This window comes from Vipera ursinii (genome assembly GCF_947247035.1).
Source record: "Vipera ursinii genome assembly, chromosome: 4".
Taxonomy (NCBI): domain Eukaryota; kingdom Metazoa; phylum Chordata; class Lepidosauria; order Squamata; family Viperidae; genus Vipera; species Vipera ursinii.
The window spans coordinates 7,030,696-7,058,602 of NC_139514.1; the positions used below are offsets into that span (position 1 = coordinate 7,030,696).

Here is a 27,907-nt window from a genome sequence, read left to right on the forward strand (position 1 = left end):
TTGGATTCATTCATGTTATTGCTTTCCTAATGACTGCACTGCTTAGCAACCAAAATTCCAGTCCTAATATGGTCATAAGCCGAGGACTACCTGTAGAGGATGCTGACGCAGTGAACTGTTGCTCAATTTCACAGAAGATTGCTCTAATAACATCACAGGGCCCTTACACGTTAAAAAGGCAAACCTGCTCTTATTGCATGCTTTAAGATGCAAATTACTCCTGCAACTTTTCAAAGGGGCCCATGGGAGGAAGGTTTAAAAAACTCTAAACGGATATCCTGCAAGGCCCATCTTGAAAAACCATACTTTGTAAATTTTCTGGGAGCTGACATCACACATCTTAACTTTGCCAGTTTTGGAAGCCATTGATCTAAGGCACGGGTAGGCAACCTTGGCTCTTTGATGACACGTGGACTTCAACTCCCAGAATTCCTGAGCCAGCCACGCTGAGGGAAAAGGGAGAGGTTTCCAAGCTGAGCCATGCTGGCTCAGGAATTCTGGGAGTTGAAGTCCGCAAGTCATAAAAGAGCCAAGGTTGCCTACTTTTGGCCTAGGCCACTTTATGACTCGTGGACTTCAACTCCCAGAATACCTGAGCCAGCCACGCTGAGGGAAAAGGGAGAAGTTTCCAAGCTGAGCCATACTGGCTCAGGAATTCTGGGAGTTGAAGTCCGCAAGTCATGAAGGGGCCAAGGTTGCCTACCCCTGATCTAAGGGAACCGATCTCGGATAATGAAGAAAACCACTGACCCTACTTAGTAAAGACCCAGCTAGCAAAACACAGTTTCAGGAAGGGTTTCTTCTAAACCGTGTGACCCAAAGTTTTGGGGTGTGGTGATGATGCCACATACTACGGTATATAGGACTTCCTATCATTAGAAAGGTGTGGTTGAAGATAGTTGCAGGGTTTCACCAACAGTTGTGCAACTTGGACACTGAATAAGAATCAAGGAAATCAGCTTTCTTTCTGATGATCAAAACTTCATGGATTCCCCGTTCAGGTCAGCGTGGACTTCTTTCCAGTACAGAAAAGAAGAATTTTCTTGAGCAGTAGACTTCCTTCTGCAACTTCTGAACTGTGTTTTCATTAGCAGTTTCCACATACTGCATTTAGCTTAAGAATCATGTGTGTTTTAGACAAAGCCATGGAGATTTTGTCTTACTTACCAAAATAAGAGCACTGATCTCTCAGTTCCTCCTTTGGAGTTGGGCCGTTCTACCGAATAAATTTATTTATTGAATTTATGTAGCCACCCATCTCACTTGCACGCAGCTCCGCGCAGCATACACAAAACGGTGTGAGAGTTGCCTTCCAGCACAAAAGCAGACAGTGCTCTCAATTTTCTTGGAATTATACCTGTGGTACAACCCATATGTAGATTAATTTACCATTTATTTTGCATTCATCCGTGTTGCCGTATTTGCTAAAAGGCAACGTTTATGTCAAAAATAAAAAAAAATCTGATGAAATCAGGAGAACTTTCAGTCTGTGGCTTTTGAAAAGAGGGAGAGAGAGAGAGAGAGAGAGAGAAGAAAAGAGAAAGAAATAGAGAAAGAAAAGAAGAGAAAGAAAGAAAGAAGAGAAAGAAAGAAAGAAGAGAGAGAAAGAAGAGAGAGAAAGAAAGAAAGAAGAAAGAAAGAAAGAAAGAAAGAAAGAAAGAAAGAAAGAAAGAAAGAAAGAAAGAAAGAAAAAGAAAAAAGAAAAAGAAAGAAAAAGAAAAAAGAAAAAGATAAAGAAAGAAGAAAAAGAGGGAAAAAGAGGGAGAGAAAGAAAGAAAGAAAGAAAGAAAGAAAGAGAAAGAAAAAGAAAAAGAAAAAAGAAAAAGAAAGAAAAAGAAAAAAGAAAAAGAGAGAAAGAAGAAAAAGAGGGAAAAAGGGAAAAAGAGAAAGAAAGAAAGAAAGAAAGAAAGAAAGAGAAAGAAAGAAAAAGAAAAAAGAAAAAAGAAAAAAGAAAAAGAAAAAAGAAAAAAGAAAAAGAGAGAGAGAAAGATAGAAGAAAAAGAGGGAAAAAGAGAAAGAAAGAAAGAAAGAAAGAAAGAGGAAGGAAGGAAGGAAGGAAGGAAGGAAGGAAGGAAAAAAGAAAGAAAGAAAGAAAGAAAGAAAGAAAGAAAGAAAGAAAGAAAGAAAGAAAGAAAGAAAGAAAGAAATTTAGCTCTCATAGCTGACTCTGAACGGGAAAGCGGAAAGAAGAGGCTGCCTTCACAAATTCAGTGTGTGAGAAATAGGTTTTTACACACATATACATAGGCTAAGATGAGGGGTCACACTACTTAAACACACTCTAAAAATTCCCGGTTACTGTCTGATTCTGAGGATCTCTGAAGCTTGTTAATCAACCCTTTGTTTGCCTGTAGAACCAGCTTCTGCACACACCCCCTTCTACACCCCACATCACTAACAACCTGCCCACACAGTGTTTTTTCCTCCCACTTAAGGAGCTAGTCCTGCTCCTTCCTGCTTTGAATACCCATTAGCACAGTATTAACATCAGCAACTTTAAGACTGTAGCCTTCGGTCCCCAGAATGAACATTACATTTTAGGCTGACTGTATATGCAAGCAGTTCTCGGCTTACAATCCTTCATTTAGTGACCATTTGAAATTACAACCGCCCTGAAAAAAAGTGACTTACGACCCATTTTCACACTAACCACCGTTGCTGCATTCCCCACGGTCACATGATCAAAATCTGGGGCACTCGGCAACTGGCATGTGTTCACGACAGTTGCAGTGTACCGGAGTCAAATGATCATCATTGATAACCTTCCTGGCTGGCTTCCAAGAAGCGAAGTCAGTGGGGGAAGCAGATTTGCTTAACGACCGCACGATTCGCACTTAACAGCCGTGGCGAAAAAGGGCGTAAAATGGGGCAAAACGGACCTAACCATCTTGTTAGACCACACTATGGAGTGCTATAAGTCTAAGTGCTACCGCTATTACTATCTAGTGGACGATCTTTTAACTATCAGCCAGCAGTGTGCAGCAGCAACCAAAAAAGCTAATACAATCCTGGGTTGTCCAAACAGAGGCATAGAATCAAGATCACGAGAAGTACTAGTACCGCTTTATAAATACTTAATAAGGCCACACCTGGAATACTGCAGCCAATTTTGGTCACCATATCACAAAAAAGATGTTGAGAGCTTGGAAAAAAAATCAGAGAAGAGCAAGTAAGATGATCCAAGGCCTGGAGACTAAAACATACCAAGAACGGCTGCGGGACTTGGGTTTGGCTAGTCTAAGCTCTAAAGAAAATAGGAAATAGGGGAGACATGACAGCAGTGTTCCACTATTTGAGGGGCTGCCACAAAGAAGAAGGGATCAAACTATTCTCCAAAGCACCGGAGGGCAGGATGAGAAACAATGGTTGGAAGCTGATCAAAGAGAGAAGCAACCTGGAATTAAGGAGAAACTTCCTGACAGTGAGGACAATTATCCAGTGGAACAGAAGTTGCCTCCAGAAATCGTGGGCGCTCCATCACTGGAGATTTTTAAGAAGAGACTGGACAATCACCTGTCTGAGATGGTATAGGGTTTCCTGTTTGAGCGGGGGCTGGACTAGAAGACCTCCAAGGTCCCTTCCAGTTCTATTCTATTCTATTCTATTCTATTCTATTCTATTCTATTCTATTCTATTCTATTCTGTTCTGTTCTGTTCTGTTCTATTCTATTCTATTCTATTCTCTCTTGCTTACCGACCAAAATTTTGGGCTTAATTGTGGTTGTAGATCAAGGACAACCTGTTCCAAAAAGTTTTTGGCCGGCAGAATAAAAGTATGATTGAGACCAGATTAGGCAATTTACAGTGGGATGAGACCATAATTGCTGGAGCTTTGTTATGGTGGTTAGTCACTGCCTTGAAGGAAAATATGGGGCAGGAAACTCTTCATATCCGTACATCCTTAAGAAGTCGGGTCTGCAGTGTGACCTACAGATAAGTGCATAGAAATAAAATTTCACTGAGAATATGCAAACAACAACTTCCGCACTTTCCCGGCTATTCAAAAGCTATTGTTTTCTCCAGGTAAGTTTTTTTTTCTTTCAGTTTTGGTCCCTTGGAGTGGAAATATCTGCCAGACAAGCTTCACTCATGCCCCCACTCAGCGCAATGCGTGCTACGTGGGGCTACCCTGCAAGAGTACTTGGAAGCTACCGCTGGTACAGGCTGCAGTGGCACAGACAGTTCTGGAGGCGTCTAGGGTGGCACGGATAGCACCGTGGTTGTGCCAGCTGCAATGGTTGCCACGTTTGTTTTCGGGTCCGATCCAAAGTGTTATGACCTTTAAAGCCCCGTATGGCATGGGTTCAAGGTATCGGAGGCGCCGTCTCGCCCCGATAGGATTAGTCACTCTGGTCGTAAATTATTTTTTTTTATTAAAGAGTTTTATTAAAACAAAATTTTACAATATATCCCCAAATCCCTCCCACCGCAAACCCACCCACTTCCCCCCCCCACTTCCCAGAGCTAAATACAGGATTATAGTTACAATAATCATATTCTAAATAAAAATTATGCATAATATACAATTAACCAAATTCATAATGTGCTTTAACTCCCCTTTAACATAACTACAAACAACGTACCAATAACAATATCCCACTAAAATCTACTCATAAGCTAAATGGAACTTTTTAGTCCCATATTTGTTCTGAATATAATTTATCCATCTCCTCCAAACTGAAATATATCTTTCCTGTGAATGACCTTTCAAATAAGCAGAAATCTTAGAAATTTCTGCAAGATTCGAAACTTTAAACACCCATTCTTCTATAGTGGGCAAACTATCCTTCTTCCAATATTGTCCCACCAGTAACCGTGCTGCTGTTATCATGTTCAACATCAAGTTAGTTTCTTTGACATCACAATCTACAACAATACCCAATAAAAACAATTGCGGAGAAAACTTTATCTTTCTCTTAAAAATCTTTTGAATGTTCCACCAAATTTTGATCCAAAAAGCTTTTATATTTCTACAAGTCCACCACATGTGAAAATAGGTAGCTTCTAAACTACCACACCTCCAACATTTAGACTGTAAATTAGGATACATGTTAGACAACTTCTTGGGATCCAGATGCCATCTATAAAACATTTTATAAAAATTTTCTCTTAAATTTTGAGCCTGAGTAAATTTAACATTTCTGACCCAAATTATCTCCCAAGTGTCCAACGAAATTGGTTCCTGAATATTTTGTGACCACTTTATCATACAGTCTTTAACCAGTTCCGTTTCCGAATCTGGTCGTAAATTGAGAACTCTTTGTACAATTTGGGAAAGTTAAGAAACGGACGAACCAAGCGAGACTTCTCTGGATCAACGGCATTGCCAATACAGGTAAGTCCTCAACTTACAACTTTTCATTTAGTCACCGCTTGAACTTACAACAGCAACAGCACTTAAGACTTACATACCGCTTCACAGTGCTTTGCAGCCCCTCTCTGAGTGGTTTACAGAGTCAGCCTATTTGCCCACACCCCCCCCGAACAATCTGGGTCCTCATTTTACCGACCTCGGAAGGATGGAAGGCTGAGTCGACCTTGAGCCGGCCAAGATCGAACTGCTGGCAGTCGGCAGCGTTAGCCTGCAATGCTGCACTTTAACCACTGCACCACCACGGCTCTTTCCTTTCTAGCCCAAAAAGAAAAAAAAAGACTCCACCACCTCTCCACCAGTAATCCGCACTCAGATCAGCATAGATCAGCTCCAAAGTCAACTTCAGACCAACAATCAAGTAAATGATACCCCAATCAAGAAAGAGCCACAGAACTATCAGTAAACAGCCCAAAGAATCCCTAAAACCTCTCGCACCCAACACAGACAGGCAAGACACCAGAATATAAACTGACAGCAAACAGCACTCCTTACTAGTGCTGATGATGTTACCTAGCTGGGTAATGAAACGTCTGCCAGAAAACAAGCAAGCTCAGGGAGCAACGAGGACCCCCACACGCTTCTTCTTCCTCCTCCTCTTCCTCCTACCCCACTCCCTGTCAGCACTGATGATGTTACCTAGTTGGGTAATGAAACGTCTGCCAGAAAACAAGCAAGCTCAGAGAGCAACCAAGGACCCCACAGTTTAACCCTGAGCTACAAAGATTCTCCTTCAATTGATATCAAGATGTGATGTTTTGTTTTTTCATTTCTGCTTAAGGCATTACACATCAAACCCCACATTATTTCCCAGTTAATCTGATCTCACGTTTCAACCACAAAGCGGCTAAGTTTGTTACCATCCCTGGAGCAAGAAAGGCAGTCATTATGCTAATTTATGGTACTCAGATATTACTTAGGCATGAATCTAAAATCAGACCAAAGGGCAAGGTAAGTCAATATTTTCTTGCAGTGCCAAGAGGCAGAAATGCCCAAACAACTAAAGAGCGCCGGTGTGCACTTCTTTTGATAAATTCATGTATGTTTATACAGAGAGGTGCAACATCATACTCTTTGCTCCCTGCTATTCATATATTTATATTTCCATGAGGAGGAGGAGGAGGAGTAGACTTTATTGTCATTTCAACAATATACAGTATAGTACACAGCGAAACGAAACGTTTCCCCAGGACCAAGGTGCTACATCAGACGACACGAATCAAAAAAGAACAGAACACAAACTACACATAACTCTAAACTAAAAACTTTTTAAAAAGAACTACAAATACAAATATTTATAGTTCCAGTTTCTTCGTGTTGGGAATTCTAATGGCTTGTAGGAAGAAACTGTTACACAATCTGGATGTCCGAGCCTGAATGCTCCTGTACCTCTTTCCAGATGGCAAAAGAGTAAAAAGTGTGTATGAGGGGGAGGGGGTTGTAATCAGCCACAATGTTTCTGGCTTTACGGATGCAACCTGTGATGTAAATATCCATGACAGAAGGAAGAGCAACCCCAATGATCTTTTTTTTATTGAAAAGTTTTACAATACATTTTTTTAAAAGACAAAACCCCTCCCAACCCCCTCCCCTCTCCCCAACCCTCCCCAACCCCTCCCTCCCTTCCCCCTCCCCCCTCCCCGACTTCCCAGAGCTCAATACAGGGTATAAAAATACAAGCAATCATAGTCTACCTTATGCAAACAACAATAAGATATTTATCGCACTTTAACTCTTATAAAATAGCTACAAGCAATTTAAATATCACATCAATACTTATTCCAAATGCTAGATGAAACTTTTTACTCCCATATTTATTCTGGATGTAATCAATCCATCTTCTCCACTCCACAATGTATCTCTGTTGCGAATGGTCTTTCAAGTACGCTGAGATCTTTGCCATTTCCGCCAGATTGGAAACTTTTAAAGTCCATTCTTCTATAGTCGGCAGTTCTTCCTTCTTCCAACATTGCGCTACTAAAAGTCTCGCTGCCGTAATTAAGTTCAACATCAGCTTAGTGTCCACAACAGTAGTATCAGTAATAATGCCCAGTAAAAACAGTTGCGGACAATGATCTTCTCTGCCATCCTCACTATTCGCTGTAGGGTTTTGCGATCCGAAACGGTGCAGTTTCCAAACCAGGTTTCTGGTGGTTCAGCTGTTCCACTTTCTTTCAAAGAGGTTGGGTCAAGAATGAAACTGTGGCAGCTACGTGCCTCTTTGTTTAGTCTTGCCATTAGAGGTTGTTGTTGTTGTTGTTTTTGAGGGGGGGGATATTGCTTTAACAGTGTTTAGAAGGAGAAACTTTTTTTTGGTTCTGCTGAAGATGTCAGAGCTTGAGCCACTCCCAAGGACAACTGAAGCAGGTATGAAAGAAAAGCAGACGGTTCCCATATAACAAAGGGAAAGGTGTTGAAGCCACAGGAACCTTGGGAGGAAGTGATCATGCAATATTGGAATTCAACATTATGGAAGCACAAGCAATAGAATACAGTCAAACTAGACTGGACTTTAAGAGAGCTAATTTCAATAAACTTAGAGAGCTTGGGAAGGATTCCATGGATGAGAATCCTCAAGGGGAAAACAACTCAAGAAGCTTGGGAAATTTTGAAAAGTGAGCTAATAAAAGCCCAGTCTAGCACAATACCAACAAAGAGGAAAAATAACTCTCAAAAGAACACTGGAAGTTTTTAAGAAGAGACTGGACAGCCATTTGTCAGGAATGGTATAGGGTTTCCTGCCTGAGCAGGGGGTTGGACTAGATGACCTACAAGGTCCCTTCCAACTTTACTATTATGATTACGATTATGAAATTGTTTACAAAGACTAAGTAAGAGTGAATTTTGCTTTGACAATATTATGTTGTGTATTCAATAAAATAAGAATTTTGGAACCAAAATGAAGCTGAAATATTTGTATTCTCCAGCTGGATGTTGCAAGTTGGCAACTTCTGTCCGATACAGATGTAACTAGGTTTATATTCATCCATCTAGCAAAAGAAACATCTACTTGCTTTTCTTAATTTTTCAAAGTATTGAGATTTTCTACAATACACTAAAAAAAAATCCATGTTAAAAAAAATCAATCTGTGGGAAGATTGGCACACTTTGCAACTTTGCAAAAAGTTCCCACGCGTAAGAGTATTTGTGATCCAATTTTTACATTAAGCTTGGGATGTCCCAACTGAATAGGATGCAAATTCATCCATTACAAGATTGTAATGTTCAAAATATTTGCCATTTCACCTGCTTGCTTAACAAACCTATTACGAAAGTACAAACTGCCATTTAACTTTCCAACCCCAGAGGCCCAAGATTGTCACCACTTCTAACTGAACATAACGCTGCCACCTTTTAAGGAGAAATGGAATCATTGCACCAGTACAACTGAGTTGAATTTAAAGGCTTCCAAGAAGCAAGATCAGAATTTACGTTAACTTCCTTGCAGGCTTAGTACAGTAGCCAGACTTCTAATATATATTGTAACTTGGATAAAAGGTTTGAGCTTCTGAAAAGCCCATCTTCAACAACGCCCCCAAATCACTTCATCAAAGCCAACATAATCGTCCGATTACAGGTAGTCCTCAATTTACAATCATTCATTTAGTGACCATTCAAGGGCACTGAAAAAAAGTGGCTTCGCACGATTTTTCACACTTATGACTGATGCAGCATCCCCACGGTCACATGATCCAAATTCAGGCACTGATTCATATTATGACGGTCGCAGTGTCCCGAGGTCATGTGATCCCCTTTTCTGACAAGCAAAGTCAAAGGAGAAGCCAGCTTTTACTTAGTGTTCCTAACATAACACTTAACACTCACTTAACTATCTTGCTTTGCAAACAGAAATTTGGGGCTGAGTTATGGTGATAAGTCAAGGATTATCTATATATATATGATAGTGGCTTGTTTCACTGATGTTCAGCATCAAACTTTCCAAACCTCAGAGACTACCCCCACACAAGGCATCAAAAAAGCATTCAAGTCAGAATAATCAACACAGAGATTGCCTTCCTAAGGCCATCTCTTATTTGCAATATTTTTCTCACAGAGTGTTACAAACTTCCCCGGCCTAAACCCGTTCTTCTCTTTCTCAGCCTGGTATCTTTCAAAACAGCCATCCTAGCCCAACAAGAGAGTCTTCAGACAGGCTAAGCCAATGATTTGCTGAAGAAACCCTAGCCCAGGTTGACATTATGCACTAATTACATTATGACATTATGCACTAATTACTGCTAAGCTTGTAAGCCGCCCTGAGTCTTCGGAGAAGGGCGGGATATAAATGGAATTAAAATAAATAAATAAATAAATAAAAATAAACTTCATCCATGACTTAGATGAGAGAATAGAAGGGGAACTCATCAAATTTGCAGATGACACCAAACTGGCAGGAGTAGCCAAGACCCCAGAAGACAAACTCAGGATCCAAAAAGATCTTGACCAACTTGAACAATGGGCCCTATCCAACAAAATGAGTTTCAATGTGGAGAAAAGCAAAGTTTCACATTCAGGCAGGGAAAAAAAATTCAAAGGTTCAAGTACAGATTAGGTGAGACATGGCTTAAAAACAGTAACTGTGAGGGGGACCTTGGACTCCGAGTGGACGATCACTTGACTATGAGGCAGCAGTGAGCAGCAGCAACCAAAAAAGCTAATACAATCCTGGGTTGTATAAACAGAGGCACAGAATCAAGATCACGCGAAGTATTAGTACCGCTTTACAAAGCCCTAGTAAGACCACACCTGGAATACTGCAGCCAATTTTGATCACCATATCACAAAAAAAGATGTTGAGAGCTTGGAAAAAATTCAGAGAAGAGCAACTAAAACGATCAAAGGCCTGGAGAGTAAAACATACTAAGAACGGCTGCGGGACTTGGGTTTAGCCAGTCTAAAGAAAAGAAGAAATAGGGGAGAAATGATAGCAGGGTTCCAGAATCTGAGGGGCTGCCACAAGGCGGGGGTGGGTCAGGTTGTTCACAAGAGCACCAGAGGGAAGGATGAGAAACAATGGTTGTAAACTGATCAAAGAGAGAAGCAACCTGGAATTAAGGAGAAAGTTCCTGATAGCGAGGACAATCAACCAGTGGAACAGCTTGCCACCAGAAATCGTGGGCGCTCCATCGCTGGAGATTTTCAAGAAGAGACTAGACAGTCACTTGTCTGAGATGGTGTAGATTCTCCTGCTTGAGCAGGGGGCTGGACTAGAAGACCTCCAAGGTCCCTTCCAGCTCTATTCTATTCTAATCTCACATTTCTCAACTTCAACTTGGAGATGTGTGGACTTCAAACTCCCAGAATTCCCCAGCCAGTATACTGGCTGCATGCTGACTGAAGAATGAGGGATCCTTGACATTTTCTGATGCTTGTTTTCTTGCAGACGTGTGTCATTACCCAAACTAGGTAACATCATCATGTGCTACTAGCATCTGCAAGAAAACATGCTAGCAGGGATGGCGTTACCTAGTTTGGGTAATGAAATCTCTGCAAGAAAACAAGCTCAGACAGCAGCGGAGGACCTCTCATTTCAACCCTGAACTACAAATATTGTCTTTGACCGAAGAATTCTGGAAGTTGAATTCCACACAACTGAAAATGGCCAAGGTTGAGGGACTTAGGATACCGGCATCCCGCACCAAATTCTTTCTGTGTCTTCCCACAACAGGCTAAGCTTCAGAGCCCGTGCAATTGTTAAGTCCCAGCCTGTTGATGGGTCAAGCCCCGCTAACCTGTGTGTGTGTGAGAGATAGATGGAGGATGTGCTAGGAATCGGAGTTAGTTATTGCGGCATTAAATTCAGACCACTTTTCTTGGCTGGCTTGCCAGTCCACCGGGGAGGCTTCCTTTAATTTAATTTTATTTTATTTTAATCCCATTTATATCCCGCCCTTCTCCGAAGACTCAGGGCAGCTTACAATCTAAGGACAAATCAAATGTGCTTAGCAGTAGCCTTCATTCTACGTATATGCCTGCTTATTAGTGCTTTCACACACACCCCCAGCGGCATTATTACAAAGTCAGCCTTGGTGGAGCAGTGGGCTAATGCCCCCTTAAGTAACACCAGCTGCCTGCAATTAGTGCAGGTTCGAGTCCCACCAGGCTCAAGGTTGACTCAGCCTTCCATCCTTCCCAGGTAGGTAAAATGAGGACCCAGATTGTTGGGGGCAATTAAGCTGACTTTGTAATAATGCCGCTTGGGGTGTGTGTATGAAAGCCCTAATAAGCAGGCATATACATAGAATGAAGGCTACTGCTAAGCTTGTAAGCTGCCCTGAGTCTTCGGAGAAGGGCAGGATATAAATGGAATTTTAAAAAAAATTGCCCCCAACAATCTGGGTCCTCATTTTACCTACCTCGGAAGGATGGAAGGCTGAGTCAACCTTGAGCCTGGTGGGACTCGAACCTGCACTAATTGCAGGCAGCTGGTGTTACTTAAGGAGGCATTAGCCCACTGCTCCACCAAGGCTCTTGATTTTCCCTTTCCAGGCACAGCGAGGGCGATCCTGCGGGACTCACCGCCACTAGATACAGGCACGGTTAAAAGGGAAACGGAAGGGAACGTGGGTGGAGGAAGAAAGACAGGATGCTTTGCGACGAAAAGGCTTGAGGGGAAAGCCGCCCGGCTCTTCCTCGCCTTACCTTTTGGGTGATATAGCAAGTGCGGTAAGCGTGAAGCCCCAAGAGCCGGGAGGGATCGCGACGGGAGGCCTGGTGAAGACGAGGAAGGCCGAAGATGCGCTGGGCACGGCCGAAATGGCCGAGCCAGGCGAGGCAGAAGAGCCACCCGCCCCACAGACCCACAGAGAGCCTCATGACGGCCGAGCGACCGGCCGAAATCAAAGACTACCGCCGCTTCTCCCGTTTTTATACCCGGGTTTCGAGAAGGGGGCGGGCCAGAAAGCCGTCTGACGCCACCCACAGCCCGAGACGAGCAAATGAGCGGCTCCTCTCAAAAAATAAGCCACGCCCCCGCCATTCGATGATTCGCTGCCGGAGAGAAAAAGAGGGCGGTGGGAGGAGAGACCGAGGCAGGTAAGCCTTCAGAGAGGCTTTCTGCAATCCCGCCTGAGGTAAAAGCGTAGGCTGAGTGGGGGGGGGCGGTTTTCTTCAAACTTGGCCAGCGTGCCTGGCTGAGGAATTCTGGGAGTTGAAGTCCACAAGTCATAAAAGGGCCAGGTTTGGAAGACTCCTTAGCGTAGGCCAGGGGTAGGCAACCTCGGCTCTTTTATGACTCATGGACTTCAACTCCCAGAATTCCTGAGTCAGCGTAGCTGACTCAGGAATTCTGGGAGTTGAAGTCCATGAGTCATAAAAGAGCCGAGGTTGCCTACCCCTGGCGTAGGCTGTTCCTTTCCAAACTCTCCCCCCCCCCCCCGTCTCCGGTCACCGCATCTTTCACAAAGCTGGTCGCGGTTGCCATGGCAGGGAGAAACGACGAAGGACGCCGATTGGGTAGAGGAGGGAGCGGTAGTGGGCGGGGCTGGGAAGATGGTTGAGTTGAGGCGGGAAGAGAAGGGGCGGGATTTTGAGCAGCTCCCCTCCGAGCTGCGCGCTGATTGGGAGAAAGGAGTTGCTGTCGTCACTTCCGTCCTGAAGCTCGGGAGGGCTTCCTAAAGAAGCAGCGCTTCTGCTGGGAGATGTGACACTATTCGGGCTACGGGTTTGCCTCGCTTTATATTCTCCTCAATAATTTTTATTTTATTTTATTACTTATTTATTTATTTGGACTAGGACAGGGGTAGGCAACCTCGGCTCTTTTATGACTCATGGACTTCAACTCCCAGAATTCCTGAGTCAGCATAGCTGACTCAGGAATTCTGGGAATTGAAGTCCATGAGTCATAAAAGAGCCGAGGTTGCCTACCCCTGGACTAGGAAGTTGATCCTCAGCGATGGACGCTCCCTGGGCGACTTTGGGCCGGTCCCATTCAGCCCGACCTACCTCGCGGGGTTGTTGTTTTCTTAAACCTGGCCGGAGGGAATATTATGAAGGCTGCCTTGATCTGTCTTGTCTAAAAGGCGGGATATCCATTCACACCGACCGTACTTGTTCTAGGGCAGGGGTCTTTATAAACTCGGCCCTTTTGTGACTCGGTGGACTTCAACTCCCAGAATTCCTCAGCCAGCGTGCCTGGCTGAGGAATTCTGGGAGTTGAAGTCCACCGAGTCACCAAAGGGCCGAGTTTGAAGAGCCCTTTCTTAGGGTCTTTCAGACTGCTTGAAAGGTGGACCCTGCTTTCCATCATCCCCAGCCAGCACTTTGAATTCCAGTGTGGGGCAGCAGCTTTTCTGGTGACTAAAGGCCTCGCTGTTTTGGGAACACCTGGATGGAAACTTGTGGCAGGCAGAAACCCAACTGGTGCGGGTTCCTGTTTCTAGAGGGAACCTGAATGAAGGTCGCTTTCTGGAAGGAGCGAGATTTCCCAGATTGCCAGCATTAAATGTTTGCTATTTTGTCTTTCAGGAAATTAGACTTTTTTTCTTGTCTTCCAGTGGACGGATTTAACTGGATTTCTTCAACTTGGCACGCTCCGGCTATGTTGGAGTTCTCTCACCCCCATTATTTAGGGAGAAAGGGAGTAGAACACCTTTTCCTCCACCTGGCAATTTCTGGTGAGCTATCCATTCATTTTGTCTTTTTACCACTCTATGTCCCTGAGGTACTGAAACAGTGATGCAGTTTGTTAAAACTTAACAGTGTTCTAGTTTACTGCAGTTGTTGTTGTTAGCTGCGAAGTCGTGTCCGACCCATCGCAACCCTATGGACAACATTCCTCCAGGCCTTCCTGTCCTCTACCATCTTCTGGAGTCCATTTAAGCTCACGCCTACTGCTTCAGGGACTCCATCCAGCCACCTCGTTCTCTGTCGTCCCCTTCTTCTCTTGCCCTCAACCTTTCCCAGCATGAGGCTCTTCTCCAGTGAGTCCTTCCTTCTCATGAGGTGGCCACAGGATTTGAGTTTTAGCTTCAGGATCTGGCTGCCTAAAGAGCAGTCAGGGTTGATCTCCTCTAGGACTTACCGGTTTGAAGGCCTTGCAGTCCAAGGGACTCGCAGGAGTCTTCTCCAGCACCATAGTTCAAAGGCCTCAATTCTTTGGAGCTCAGCCTTTCTTATGGTCCAACTTTCACTGCCATACATTGCAACTGGGAAGACCATAGCCTTGACTATATGCACTTTTGTTGGCAGGGTGATGTCTCTGCTTTTTAGTGTGCTGTGTAGATTTGCCATGGCTTTCCTCCCCAGGAGCAAGCGTCTTTTAATTTCTTGGCTGCAGTCCCCATCTGCGTGATCTTGGAGCCCAGGAAAATAAAATCTGTCACTATCTCCATTTCTTCCCCATGTGTTTGCCAGGAATTGAGAGGGCGGGATGCCATGATTTTCGTTTTCTTACTGCAGTTGAGGCGTTACCATTTCTTCTGTCTGGGCCAGAGTATCCCTCCTCTTATTGGCTTAGATGGGGAATGATATTTGATCTGGGTAAAGTTTCTTGATGAAGCAGTAGGTATTTAAGGAACAAACGGCGCAAGGGGAGGCTTTGCTGTTCTAACTTGAGGAAAAAAACACCTAGTAGAATGAGGAAATGGCTGCAAAGCACCATTTAATATCTATTACCTACCTCTACTGGTTTATTACGCTGATGTATGGTTAGGAGACAGATTCGGGGACTGTCAGATTGAGCTCCATATATTCCTGATCTCTCAGTATGTCTCCACCTGGTGGAACTACATCTAGCATTGTTCAGGGCTGCATGGCTTGTTAGGGCATTTAGCTGTGTATCTCTTCAACTTCCAGGAATTGGAGACTCCTAGCTAAGGCAGTGTATGTGTTTTTTCCGTATTCTGCTCCACGATGAATTTCTTAAATGCTAAACCAGCTTCTTTCGTTGAAAGCAAAAGGAAGAAGGGGAAGGCAGAGGATGAAATAGTAACAGCACTTACACTTGTATGCCGCTTCACAGAATTAGCCCTCTCTAAGCGGTTTACAGAGTCAGCATATTTGCCCCCAACAGTCTGGATCCTCATTTTACCGATCTGGGAAGGATGGAAGGCTGAGTCAACTTTGAGCCGGCGAGAATCGAACTGCTGGCAGTCAGTAGAATTAGCCTGCAGTACTGTATTCTAACCACTGCGCCATTGCGGCTGGTTAGATAGTGTCCTCAGTGTAACGAACGTGAATTTGGGGAAACTCCGGGAGACAGAGGAGGGCAGGAGGGGCATGGTACGCTGTGGGCCAAAGAACTGGACATTACGTTACTCCAAAAGAAACTGGACTCCTAAGGCAGAAGAACTAGTCTAGGGCAATGTTGCTTTGCCTTGGAGTCTGTAGTGACACAAACTCTTCGAGTTCCAAGCAGGCATTTGCACCCTCCTTTGAGGCAGGGGAAGCAGGGATGAGTGAGTGCTGCCGTCTTCCACAGTGGGAAAAGTTCTAGGCTTCAGAGTTAAAATGGAGTTAAAAGACTAGATCACAACTAGGAGGAGAGAGTAGTCCACGCAAAAAGATGCTTCTGTACTGTGGGTCAGGGATCTAATTTTCACGCAAGATTTTCTAGGCAGGCCTAAGTGTACCAGCTTCTACTTGAGTAGCGTGTGTGACACACATTGCCACAGAGATGAGCTATTTTCTGTGGTGCGATTGCACAAAACTATTGTGCATGATCAGAGTAAGCTAGAAAAGAACAGACCTACTCCAGACCTCAGCAACAAATGTCAAAGTTGACCGGGTTTATGATTGTCGTCTAATTCAGTCTACATCTAGTAATAAACTTACAACGGCACTTCAGCCCAAAATTTCCTTTGCTAAGCAAGACTGTTGTGAGGTTTCTTGCCACAGTTGTCAAGTGAATCACTGCAGTTGTTAAGTTAGTAAGCACGGTTGTGAAGTGAATCTGGCTCCCCCATTGACTTTGCGTGAGCAGGGGGTTTGACTGGAAGACCTCCAAGGTCCCTTCCAGCTCTATTCTGATTGACTGATTGATTGAAGGTCTCAAAAACTGATCGCGCGACGGTGGGACACTGCAACCGTCATAAATCTGAGTCAGTTGGCTAAGCATCTGAATTTTTATTACATAACCCTGGGGATTGTTGCAGTGGCCATCGGTGTGAAAAACTGTCAAGTCATTTTTCTTCAGTGCTGTTCTAACGTTGAATGATGACTAAACGGATGGTTGTAAGTCGAGGACTCTCTGTATACGTATGGCTCACTAACCAGCATCCCTAGGGATAGTCTTTTTCCAGGACAGGTGGTGTAAAACCCTGATTTTGTGAAGCAATTCAGCTTCCTTAAAGTGAGTATTCCCAGACCTGCCCTGGGTGAGAATTGAGGGCTAGTCTCTTATGTTACTCTCTCGATCATGACCAGTGACTCATTCACCAGAACTAGAACTCCTGGACTGATGCCATCTTAGAGGTGCATTCTGGAAGAGACCCATATGGCTTAATGGCTGTCTCTTGCAGCCACTAGGTAAGGTTCTGTTCTGTTCCAGCCTACTACCGGCCCTGCAGAAAAGCCAGGGACAACCCCTTTACAAAAGGCAAAAGGCTGGAAGTACGCCCGCCAAATTTATTTACACAAAACAGATCCAAAACGGAGCAAACTGAGCAAAACAAAAACACGAACCATGAAACAGGAGCTATTCAAATGGTTGCCTTCAGCAAACCAGCCCTCCCACACATTCCCCTTTTAAACAGTTCAAGGCATGGCTTCCCTCTGCCTCCTTCCGAGGTGCCCCATTGCCTTCCTCTGTTTACTCCTGATTGACTGCCTCCTGCGTCGGGCATCCCTGAACAGGGCCAGCTGTGGGTCATCTTCATCCACGCTGTCAGGCTCACACAGCTGGGTCTGAGGAGGAACCAGATGGGAGGGGCCTGGCTGAGAGCTCTGCGAAGCCTCAGAACTGTCCTCTGCAGGCTCTCCAAACCCCTCCTCCTCCTCCTCCTCTGAATCGTCCGACCCAACTGCCGAACCCACAGGCTGACCCTGAATCACAACAGGTTCACACTGTCAAACCAAACTCCCCATCTGATTTTTACCTCCATCTGACCGCAGTTTGAACTACAAGATGGTTATTCCCTTGTCCTCGAGCTCTCAACCCACCAGAGAACCCTGCGTTGCAAATCTTCTCATAAGGAAAAACTGTCGGGAGCGCTTGTGGGTGGTCTCATGTTCTTTCCCTGCCCAGAGAGGAATTACAAAGAGCCGGTATACACACACTGTGACTCTTCATCCTACCGTAGTCATGGGGCTTTGCTGATTTCCGTTTACCGTTTCTTCGGCATACTCCACACCATGTCAGTTTGCCAAGCTGTGTTTTAAATGTTCAATCTACACTGCATAGTAAGATAGGCAATTAGACAAGATGGCGCGCCCCAAGACACTTGTAAAAAAATTGTCTCTTTTTCTTATTCATTCAATATACGGTGCATGCAGTATTATAAGATGTAAATTCACCCAGTGAGCTAGCCACCAACAAATAGGAGGAGAATCAGAATAGAATAGAGCTGGAAGGGACCTTGGAGGTCTTCTAGTCCAGCCCCCTGCTCAAGCAGGAGACCCCTTATCATTTCAGACAAGTGGCTGTCCAGTCTCTTCTCAAAAACCTCAAGTGATGAAGCACCCACAATTTCTGGAGGCAAGCCTTTCCACTGGTTAATTGTCCTCACTGTCAGGTGTAATGTAGACGTTTGGTGTAATGTGTTTCTGGAGTCAGGAATATTTTGATTGTAGAATTCCATATTTGAAACTGAAATTGTGTTTTCTTTCGATAGATAATTGTGAAAGCACATGAATGGCGGACACTTCCTGGTTGCCTCTGTCATTTCCATCCAGAACAGCAGCTTTGTGTATCCATCATGTCACAGTTGTTTTTCCAGGCTATCCCTGCAGTTCAAACGGTATGCCCCATCTCAAGGATTGCAGGTAGTCCTCGGATTACCGTCATTTGCTTAATCTTTCAAAGTTGCGACAGCACCAAAATCAAAGTGACTTTTCACCATTTTTCACCTTTACGCGGCATACCCATGGACAGGTGATCAAAAATTTGGATGCTTGGCACCTGATTCGTATTTTATGACGATTGCAGTGTCCCAGAATCGTGTGGTCGCGTTTTGCGACCACCTGACTAGCAAAGTCAACAGCAAAGCCAGATTCGCTTTACAACCATGTTACTAAACTTACCAGCTGTAGTGATTCACCTAACTGTGGCAAGAAGAAAGGTTGTAAAATGGGACAAAAGTTGCTTGAAAAATGTTTCACTTGGCAGTAGAAATTTTGGGCTAAATTGTGGTCGTAAGTTGAGGACTACCTGTAGTACATGGGAGAGAAAAAAATACCTTAACTGATATAATCAGCTATGAGATGACAAGTAGGACAGCTTATTGTAGTATGTAATCTATCTCTTTTCCATGTTATGGCAAATAAAACACCCAAGCCTTTAGTTACTATAACTGTCATAAATATGAGTCAGTTGCCAAGGGTCCAAATTTTGATCACATGACCATGGGGATGCTGAAATGGTCGTAAGTGTGAAAAATGGTCATAAGTCAGTGTCATAGGTCACTCTCTTCAGTGCTGTTGTAACTCCGAACAGTCACTCAATAAACTTGTTAGTTGTGGACTACCGTATTTTTCAGACCATAAGACGCACTTTTTTCCCCCAAAAGTGAGGGGGAAAACCAGGGTGCGTCTTATGGTCCGAAGGTGATCCGTATGGCCAGCCCCAACCTCCGCAAGTGGAAAGCAAGGGAGATTGCCAGGAGCACGAATTGGCACGTGCTGAGAAATGCCGATCTCGCGCTCCTGCAATTTCCCTCGCTCGATTTCAGCTTCCCTTGCTACAAGAGAAAGCAGGTTGAAACGGAGCGAGGGAGATTGTCAGGAACGCGAATCGGCCGATCTTGCTCGCGCCGCTGCAATCTCCCTTGCTCCGTTTCAGCCTGCTTTCTCTTGTAGCAAGGGAAACTGAAACCGCGCAAGATCGCGTTCCTGGCAATCTCCCTCAGCTTGCTTTCTGCAAGAGAAAGCCAGGCTGCAGGGCCGCCTCCGTGGGTACTGCTCTAACACAGAGAGGGAAGGACAAAGAGGGAGAGAAGGAAAGAAGGAACAATGGGAGAAGGAGGGAGAGAGAGAGAGAGAGAGAGAAAGATAGGGAGGGAGAGAAAGAGGGAGAGAGAGAAGGAGAAAAAGGGAGAGAAATAGGGAGAGAGAAAGGGAGAGGGAAAGAGGGGGAGAAAAAGAAAGGGAGAGGGAGAAATAGAGGGAAAGAAAAATAGAGAGGGAGAGAAAGAGGGAGAAAGGGAGGGAAATAGAGGGAGAGAAAGGGAGAAATAGAGGGAAAGAGAAAAATAGAGAAAGAAGGAGAGGGAGAGAGAAAGAAAGGGGGGAGAGAGGGAGAGAGAAGGAGAGAGAGAAATTAAATTAGTAACATGATTGTTAAGTGAATCTGGTTTCCCCACTAACTTTGCTTGTCAGAAGGTTGCAAAAGGCGATCACATGACCCTGGAACAATGTGACCATCATAAATATGAATCGATTGCCAAGCATCCGAATGTAAATCATATGACCCTGGGGATGCTGCAATGGTCATAAGTGTGAAAAATGGTCATAAGTCACTTTTTTCAGTGCCGTTGTAACTGAATAATCACTAAGTAAATCGTTATAAGTCGAGGACTACCTGTACTTTATCTTTTTTTTTCTTTTTTGGGGGGGGGTGTCAAGTTTTTGACACCTTGCTGGGTGACTGGTGGTATTCGGACATTGCCTTGTGCTAAAAGTGGTACAATGGATGAAAAGGTTGAAAAGCCCTGTTTTAGTATACCGATACTATTTGGTTCAGAATATTTTTTTTCTTGTTTTCCTGCTCTAAAATCTGGGTGCGTCTTATGGTCAGGTGCGTCTTATGGTCTGAAAAATACGGTACCTGTATTGTGGCTGTACATTCGAGGACTTCTTGCAGGTGTCATTCAACTGTACCAGCTGTCAGCTGCCACTTTATCCTTGTTTGTGCTTCGCTGCAATGCAGTGACAGACTGCCAGGCACGCTGGCTGAGGAATTCTGGGAGTTGGAAGTCCACAAGTCATAAAATGGGCCAAGTTTGAAGAGCCCTGATATACCCTTTTCAAGAAAATGGAGCCACGGTTCGTTTCTGGCCAGAGGCTTCAGTTGTGGCAGGCCAGGACGTCACAATAGGCCTACTGCAAAGAGTGAGACTTTTCACTGTGATCCTACAACATCTGAATCGCTTCGTCGTCTTTCTTTTGTCAGATACAATTGCCAGAAGTGTGGTTGTTCAGGTGACACCAAAGAAGCTAACTACAGATACCGGCTTTCGCTGGAGGTTGCCGACACGCATGATGTTTTTGAGGTCACAGTATTTGGAAGCTGCTTAGATGCCTATTTTGGAGTTACAGCAAAGGGTCTGCAAAGGTAAAGAAAGGAGAAGCACGAGCTTGCTTCCTTCCCTCTATTTGACTGATTTAATTATATCTCTCAGAACAGTTGCTGTTCAGTTTGCTGCCTGGATACCAAGCTGGTAGATATTAATAATGGCAATTAAATTTGCGGAGCTGTAAAAAGGGTGGTGAGGCCAGCGTATTAATTGGAGAAACGGTCTCAACTTGGGTCTAAAAACTCTTCGAGTTCACATTTCCCTGAATTCATGATTAACCTCGGGAAAAATTATTCCTCACCTTTCTCTTCTCTTTATAAGAATGTTGGGCTATGTTTGTTAACGCCAATTGCTCTATATTAAAAGAAAATATAGATGTTGGAGTTTTGTGCAGAACATTTAAATTCTGAACAGAAAATGAGTTAACAGGCAGGTAACCGGGTTTGCTTTGTTTTTGCTTTTTTTGAACAGCGTAAGGTTGTCTGATTTATTTAAAATATTTGGCAGATTTGATCATTATTGTGTCAGAGAGCTGAGCAAGTGATAAGGAATAAAGGTGTTTTTTTTTTCAGAATGTTGCCAGAAGCCAGTAAATGTTCTCTTCCTATCTTATTGCAACCTAGGGCTCCCACAGCCTTTGTGCTTTACTCACAAGTAAAATGGGGGGGAAAGCGTGTGGGGAAAAAAAATTCCATAAGGTAAAGGTAAAGTTTCCCCCACACATGCGTGCTAGTCGTCTCCAACTTAAGGGCCGGTGCTCATCTCCGTTTCAAAGCCAAAGAGCCAGCGCTTGTCCGAGGTCATCTCCGTGGTCATGTGGCCGGCATGACTAGACACCAAAGGCGCACGGAACGCTGTTACCTTCCCACCGGAGTGGTCCCTATTTTTCTACTTGCATTTTTACGTGCTTTCGAACTGCTAGGTTGGCAGAAGCTGGGACACGTAACAGGCGCTCACTCTGCTACGCGGCACTCAGGATTCGACCCGCCAGACTGCCGACATTCTGATCGACAAGCTCAGCGTCCTAACCCACTGAGCCACCGCGTCCCTTTTGGAAATTCCATACCATCCACCTTTTGGCCCTGTGCTTTTCAGATGTGTGACTATGAGAATCCACACTCCCCTCCTTTGGCTGATAGACTACAGGGAGTCCTTGTTTAACATGCATTTACTGTGCATGTACAGAGAGCTTAAATAACAGAGACAATAAGGCACTAATCAGTTGGCACAGAAAATAGTTCTAACGTTTTCCTATTCTTCTAGACAACAGACAGGCCTTGGAACAGATGTTATTTTTGTACCAATTTGTGGCTTGGAAAAAAAAACCTTGCCAATTCAATTTTAAACTGAGGCTGGGGGTAGATATGTAATCCCATTCATTTCCAGCCTTTCCTATAGCAGCTTCTGCTTTTTCCTTTCTAAAGGAAAAGAGAGATATTATTTCTGACTAGTGAAAGAGACTCGGCTGTCGCTTTCATAACAAACTGTATGCTTCTGCTTGGACTGGAAAATATGTGTACAAGTGGTCCTCACCTTACAGCCATTCTTTTATGAGCGTCGGAAGGTACAATTAAAACGCTTTTATTTGATTTCTCTACATTCTGGAGGCCACGGGTCCCTGTTGTTGTTTTTTAATACAAACGCCTCCATTAATTAATACTTGAATTGAGCAAGAGAAACTTTGACGTCGTTGCTCCTGCTATGTTTTTGAATGAAATCCATTGGAACTTTTGCAGCATGATCCCTTTGAAAGGGTTTGTTCCATTCTTTGGGCAGTTGTTTCGTGAGATTTTATGAGACATAATAATAAGTTGGAAGGGACCTTGGAGGTCATCTAGTCCAACCCCCTGCTCAGGCAGGAAACCCTATACCATTTCAGACAAATGGCTGTCCAGTCTCTTCTTAAAAACTTCCAGTGTTGGAGCATTCACCATTTCTGGAGGCAGGTTGTTCCACTGGTTAATTGTTCTAACTGTCAGGAAGTTTCTCCTGATAATGAGACCAAGCAAGGAAGAGATTGTCCACAGTTCCTGGAATAATTCATGGTCAATGGGAGATGGGAGAAATCAGACCGGGATCCTTTTCACATAAGCGTAGCCAATATGTAAATCAACCAGTGGTTCATGGACAGGCTAGTTGCTTATGTCAGAAGGAAACTGTTGTGAAGTTCAGTGGTATACGATTTCCTGCCTGAGCAGGGGGTTGGACTAGAAGACCTCCAAGGTCCCTTCCAACTCTGTTGTTCTGTTATTCAATGTCCCAGGCTCATGTGATCATCACTGGCGACCATCTGACAGGCAAAGTCAATGGAGGAAGCCAGATTCACTTAACAACCGTGTGGCTCACTTAACAACTACAGCGATTCACTTTACAACGGTGGCAACAAAGGTCATTAAACTCACTTAGCTATCAATGGAAAATTTGGGCTCAATTGTAAGCCGAGGACTACCTGTATAGTGTGTCTGACAACAGTTGTCAGTTCCCATGTTGAGAAGGCAATTTCAGTTTAATTGACAACATGATCTCCATGTTTGTGGTCACACATGGGAGAGATACCAGTTAAACCATCTGGAAGGATTTATAACTCTGCAGATAAGTGATTTATCAGCAAAAGAGGAATTCAGCCAGAAAGCAGAAATCTCTGGCTTTATTTATTGTGTCCCTCAGAATCCTGAATTCAGCGTCTTTTAGGCTGGATTTTTAAAGGGCTTGTGGGAGATGTTCACAAGCAATGTGAAACATTTTATCGAAAGGCAGGTCTGTTTGCTTCCCTTCCTGGGTATAATTTTTTTTAAGTGCTGGGAGAGTGCTATTAAATTAGAAATTAAATTATCTTCCGTCAAGGTACATCGAAGAACTGAACCGAGAAGCAGGAGAGGACGAAAACGATGCCGTGCTTGGCGTAGTGTTTCGTGCCGTTGAAACTTGCTTTGCTGGGAAGAAGTTTGTCTTCAGAATTAAGGTGACAGTTCTGCTTGGAATAAATCTTTTCGGAAACGTGAAATTTAAGCATGAAGGATCATTTGCTTTGTTGGGGCAAGCTTCTCGGTGTGCAGGCTCAGGTTTCTGGTTTAAATTATGAGCAGCCTCATAATTGCCATCTGACAGTCTGAAATAACAGTTCCAGTCACTGGAACATTGATTCTATCTTGATCCCGGTGCACGTTCTCATGTTTATAATGTTGAGTCTCAAGTTGTACAAGACTATAATCCCCATGCACAACTGCTAAATGGTATAAGCCCTCTCCAGGGATCTACAACACAACAATCTCTGGACACCTGGACATCCACGTTCCTCCAAATAGCAGCGCCTATTAACTCCCCAGATTAAATAGCACTTAGCAGTAGCAGTAGCACTTAGATTTATATACCGCTTCACGTTGCTTTTACAACCCTGTATCAGCGGTTTACAAAGTCAGCATATTTGCCCCCCCCAAAACCTGGCTCCTCATTTTACCGACCTCGGAAGGATGGAAGGCTGAGTCAACTTTGAGCCAGTGAGGATCGAACTGCTGGCAATCGGCAGTCAGCAAAATTAGCCTGCAATACCGCGTTCTAACCACTGTGCCACCACCGCTCATAAATACAGGTTTTTTTTAAAAAAAGTTTCTAAATACATTTTTAAAAGAAAAGAAAAGAGGGTGGAAGTTCATAAGGACACCAACTTTTCAGCTGATTTCACGGGGTTTGAGTCGCCATGAGCAAGTAGGCGGCAATATAAATTTCCCAAATAAATAAGTAAATAAAGGCAACTTCCTTTTACTCTGGGTCTAGAACTGTAGCTAAGGGGTTTCCTATGTCTAGTTTAAACCAGCCAGCTTCAAATAATTAACAGTTTGAAGTTGGCTGACGCAGACAACATGATAAAACAAGTTTCTGAATCCTCTCTGGTCTGGTGGGAAAGCAGAGCCCAGACCTAGAAATGTAATTTAATAAATAAATAACCGAGAGAACAAATTTCGTTTCTTTGCAGAGTTCTGACAAGCCCAGTGTGGCTGGCTTATTGCAAAATGGCTGCCAAACGGAGAGAGGCACCAAAACTCTCATCGCCTGTGAAATGTTTGTACCCCATCCTGAGCTTGTGGGCTACACCGTTATCCACTATATGGAGCAGCAGCGATGTTCTCAGTTAAAGCAGAGGCAGGGGGCTTTACGGCTTCCGGATCACGTCACAGCATCTGATCATCCGAGTAGGGAACTAAAGAGCCTGCATCTCTTTGATGATTGGGATGCGCCTCCATCCCATCACGGAAACAATTTTTCAACCTTCTGGCCTGACTCGTTCGGACTAAGTTGGTCGTCCGCTTCATCAGAAAACGCAGAACATTCTGCAGCTTTAGTTTCACGCCAGGCTACCTCGGAGCAGCAGAAATGCCAAGGTGGATCTGTTACATCAGCGAGACACTTGGTTTACAACCTCAGGGGCCAAAACTCGACGCAGGATAAAGGATACGCACAAGAAGACAAGAAGTCTTGTTCGTATCCTTCTCCGCCAAGTGTCACCACTAAGGTCGAATCGGGAAGTGAATCTTCCATGAGAAGAAAAGGCGGCGATCCGCTAGAAAGCCCCTTAGCCTTGGAGCAGAAAGATTCTTCATGCAAAATTAGCATCCAGTCCAGCTATGGGCTAAGAAATCCACAGCCCCCTTGGCCCCACCAGAGACCTAAGGGACGCCTTGCTTCCACATCTTCTCCTGATGCTACGGGAGGTGTAACCTCTCAAGAAGCCTCGTCTGAAGGCTTAACTGAATTTCTTGCCAAACTCGACAATCCCAGCTGCACTGCTGACCTGCCAAACGGTCAAGAGGGGCGTCCTGCCTCAGGCCTGTGTGAAAAATCAGCCGAAGATAAAGGGAACACGCAGCTGGCTGAAGAACAAGACAATTCTTTGAGAGGGAGGGTTGTCTACTGTTCCCCACTGGTGGGTTCCAGTTGCCCCAAGGCTAATTTTGATGCTTCGGCAGATCTCTTTGACGTTAGTGCCAGGGGATCAACAAAAAACACTTCAGCAATGTTACCCGGGCCCCAAATCGTCACGCCGTGGGCTGGTGCCCTGACCCCCAACTCTATAAGATCAGAATTCAGGGCAAGGCAAGGTAAGGTAAATGGTGGCTGGAGTAATTCTAACTACGGGTCATCATTCCATGATGCAGTGGGTGTCTCAGCCCCCAGAACAAGCACTCCGATTGCTGGATCATTCTTCAAGTCAGAATGCAGCCTTGTAAGTACCCTGGATTTCACTCCTGATCCCCACTCCCTTCTCCTCACAAGGCCTTATCATCCAGACAGCCTCCTTGCAGGGAAAAGATCCATTCTAAGTGATTTGCCCCCGAGTAAACTGCCTCAGGACAAGGCCAAGTGTAAAAGGCCTAGGCTCCCCTTTAAAAACCCTTTAGTAAAACAGCTCATCAGTAAGTTCTCCACGTTTACAAGGTCAAGCAACGCAGAAGCTGGCATGGTCAATCCATGTGGACCTCCGGAGTTATTTACGAGTCGCCTCTTGGCCAAAGGGCTACTGTCCGAAGGTGATGGCCAAGAATGGAGTCCTCCATCAGAGAAAATTCAAGATCGGGATGTAAAATTGTGGAGAAGGAGGAGGAGGAGGAAGAACTTGGTCAAGTTTCACAGCCATTCTCAAGTGACAGAGGATTCTCCTCTTTTTGAAAAGCAAGGAGGATCCGCGAGTCCAAGCCGTCTTTCCAGATTAGCGAAGGTCAGGCTTCTTCCTAACAAGCAACCACCAGAAGAAGCTGGCATTGAGGGCCAGCCTACCCGTCAACAGACCAGGATGCTTAGTCCGCCAGTCACCGAATCATTTGACAAACCATCTTTTGTAGACCTCTGCAGATCAAAGCTGTTTCCCAGCCCTTCCCCCGTGCCTCATGTTGCCGACTGGTCTTCTGAACTCTTCTCGGGTCAGGACGACCTGCCCAACGCGGAGGCCACCGTATCGCAGCCAACCTGTTGAAGGCCCATTTCATTTTGAAACACGACCTTTTGGTCACAGTTGTGCTTTGAGCACAGCTTCAGTAGTCGTAAAATTGGGGCCGAGGGCAGCAAAAGCTTGGTGTTTTGTTTTGAATTATACTGTACATAGCCAGATTTTGCTCCTATTCCGTCTGATCATTCTAAAGAATGGAATACGAGCACTGAAGGACTCTTTCCTAGAAAGTTAATGGTAGTTATGACAAGGTGTTTCCCTTGGCTTCTGTGATCATGATTTTGGGACCTTCCCCACCAGCTTCCATAAGCAAAGTCGTTGGGGAAGCCAGCGGGAAGTCAGATGCTGCAGTCACGTGAGATCCTCACTTAATGACCCACCCATTGTTTAGCAATGGCAACCAGGATTTCTGGAACTGCCACCGCTAAGCAACACGGCCACACTGTTTTGTTTGACTTAAAAGTGTGTTGCTTAATGGCAGACTTGCTACTTCCAACTAGAGTCGTTAAACAAGAACTGCCTTTCATTTGTCTACTGACATTTTAAATTTTGATACTGTACATTGCTGGAAGTCCTTTCAGACTATGGCTATATATAAGCACTGTATATCAAAGCAATAAATCTGTGGTCAGGTTTGTAGACGTTCTTGATTAATCACATCTTGGAAGGAGCTTTCAGAGCACGTAAATCTGTGGTCCCATGAAGGCCAACCGCCATCTTTCCCTTCAACAGTGCAAGTCATATTTTAGCCCTAAAACTCTATTCAGGTAGTCTTCGACGTACAACTATTCATTTAGTGACTGGCCAAAGTTACCACAGCACTGAAAAAAGTGACCTACAACTGTTTTTCACACGATCGCTGTAGCTAGTGATCCTGTGATCAAAATTCAGAGGCTTGGCAACTGGCATGTATTAATGACGGTTGCAGTGTCCAGGGGTCAGGCAATCCCCTTTGGCCACCTTCTGACAGTCAGGGTCAGTGGGGGAAAGCCAGATTCACTTAACAACCGTGTTACTAACTTAACTGCAGGGATTCACTGCAGTGGCAAGAAAGGTCATAAAACGGGGCAAAACTCACTCATCAATTGTCTTGCTTACAAAGGGAAGATTTGGGCTCAATTATGGTTGCAAGTCGAAGTCTGCCTATACATGCGATTGGAGATTTCTTCTCTTTTATCTGTTCATTAATAAATGAACGTGGGAAGC

At 44.4% G+C, this 27,907-nt stretch overlaps 2 protein-coding genes across 3 annotated transcripts in view; one reads left to right on the plus strand and one right to left on the minus strand.

The window, feature by feature from the left end:
* The window catches only part of PRCP (prolylcarboxypeptidase), a gene marked incomplete at its 5' end in the record, with an annotated part of 43,120 nt that extends 30,933 nt beyond the window's left edge, over window positions 1-12,187 (minus strand). The window contains one exon of the mRNA XM_083362140.1: window positions 12,014-12,187. Coding sequence (XP_083218266.1) covers window positions 12,014-12,187 — 174 coding nt within the window. The remainder of the gene's footprint in view (window positions 1-12,013) is intronic.
* A 1,380-nt stretch (window positions 12,188-13,567) lies between these two features.
* DDIAS (DNA damage induced apoptosis suppressor) lies at window positions 13,568-27,646 on the plus strand. Of its 2 annotated transcripts, XM_083362811.1 has the most exons (5): window positions 13,568-13,986; window positions 18,142-18,267; window positions 20,637-20,798; window positions 23,605-23,722; window positions 24,734-27,646. In XM_083362811.1, the coding sequence occupies exons 2-5, from the start codon at window positions 18,158-18,160 to the stop codon at window positions 26,726-26,728; spliced, it is 2,385 nt and encodes a 794-aa protein (XP_083218937.1). In that variant the 5' UTR covers window positions 13,568-13,986; window positions 18,142-18,157; the 3' UTR covers window positions 26,729-27,646. The 2 variants fall into 2 exon arrangements, with proteins under 2 accessions (XP_083218937.1, XP_083218936.1); XM_083362810.1 differs by lacking the exon at window positions 13,568-13,986 and having other exon boundaries at window positions 17,888-18,267.
* The last annotated feature ends 261 nt before the right edge of the window (window positions 27,647-27,907 follow it).

Coding starts and splice junctions, on each gene's coding strand:
- DDIAS (XM_083362811.1), top strand. CDS start 18,158: ATGAATGGCGGACACTTCCTGGTTGCCTCTGTCATTTCCATCCAGAAC. Junction 20,799..23,604: donor ACAGCAAAGGGTCTGCAAAG/GTAAAGAAAGGA, acceptor TCTTCCGTCAAG/GTACATCGAAGAACTGAACC. Junction 23,723..24,733: donor AGTTTGTCTTCAGAATTAAG/GTGACAGTTCTG, acceptor GTTTCTTTGCAG/AGTTCTGACAAGCCCAGTGT.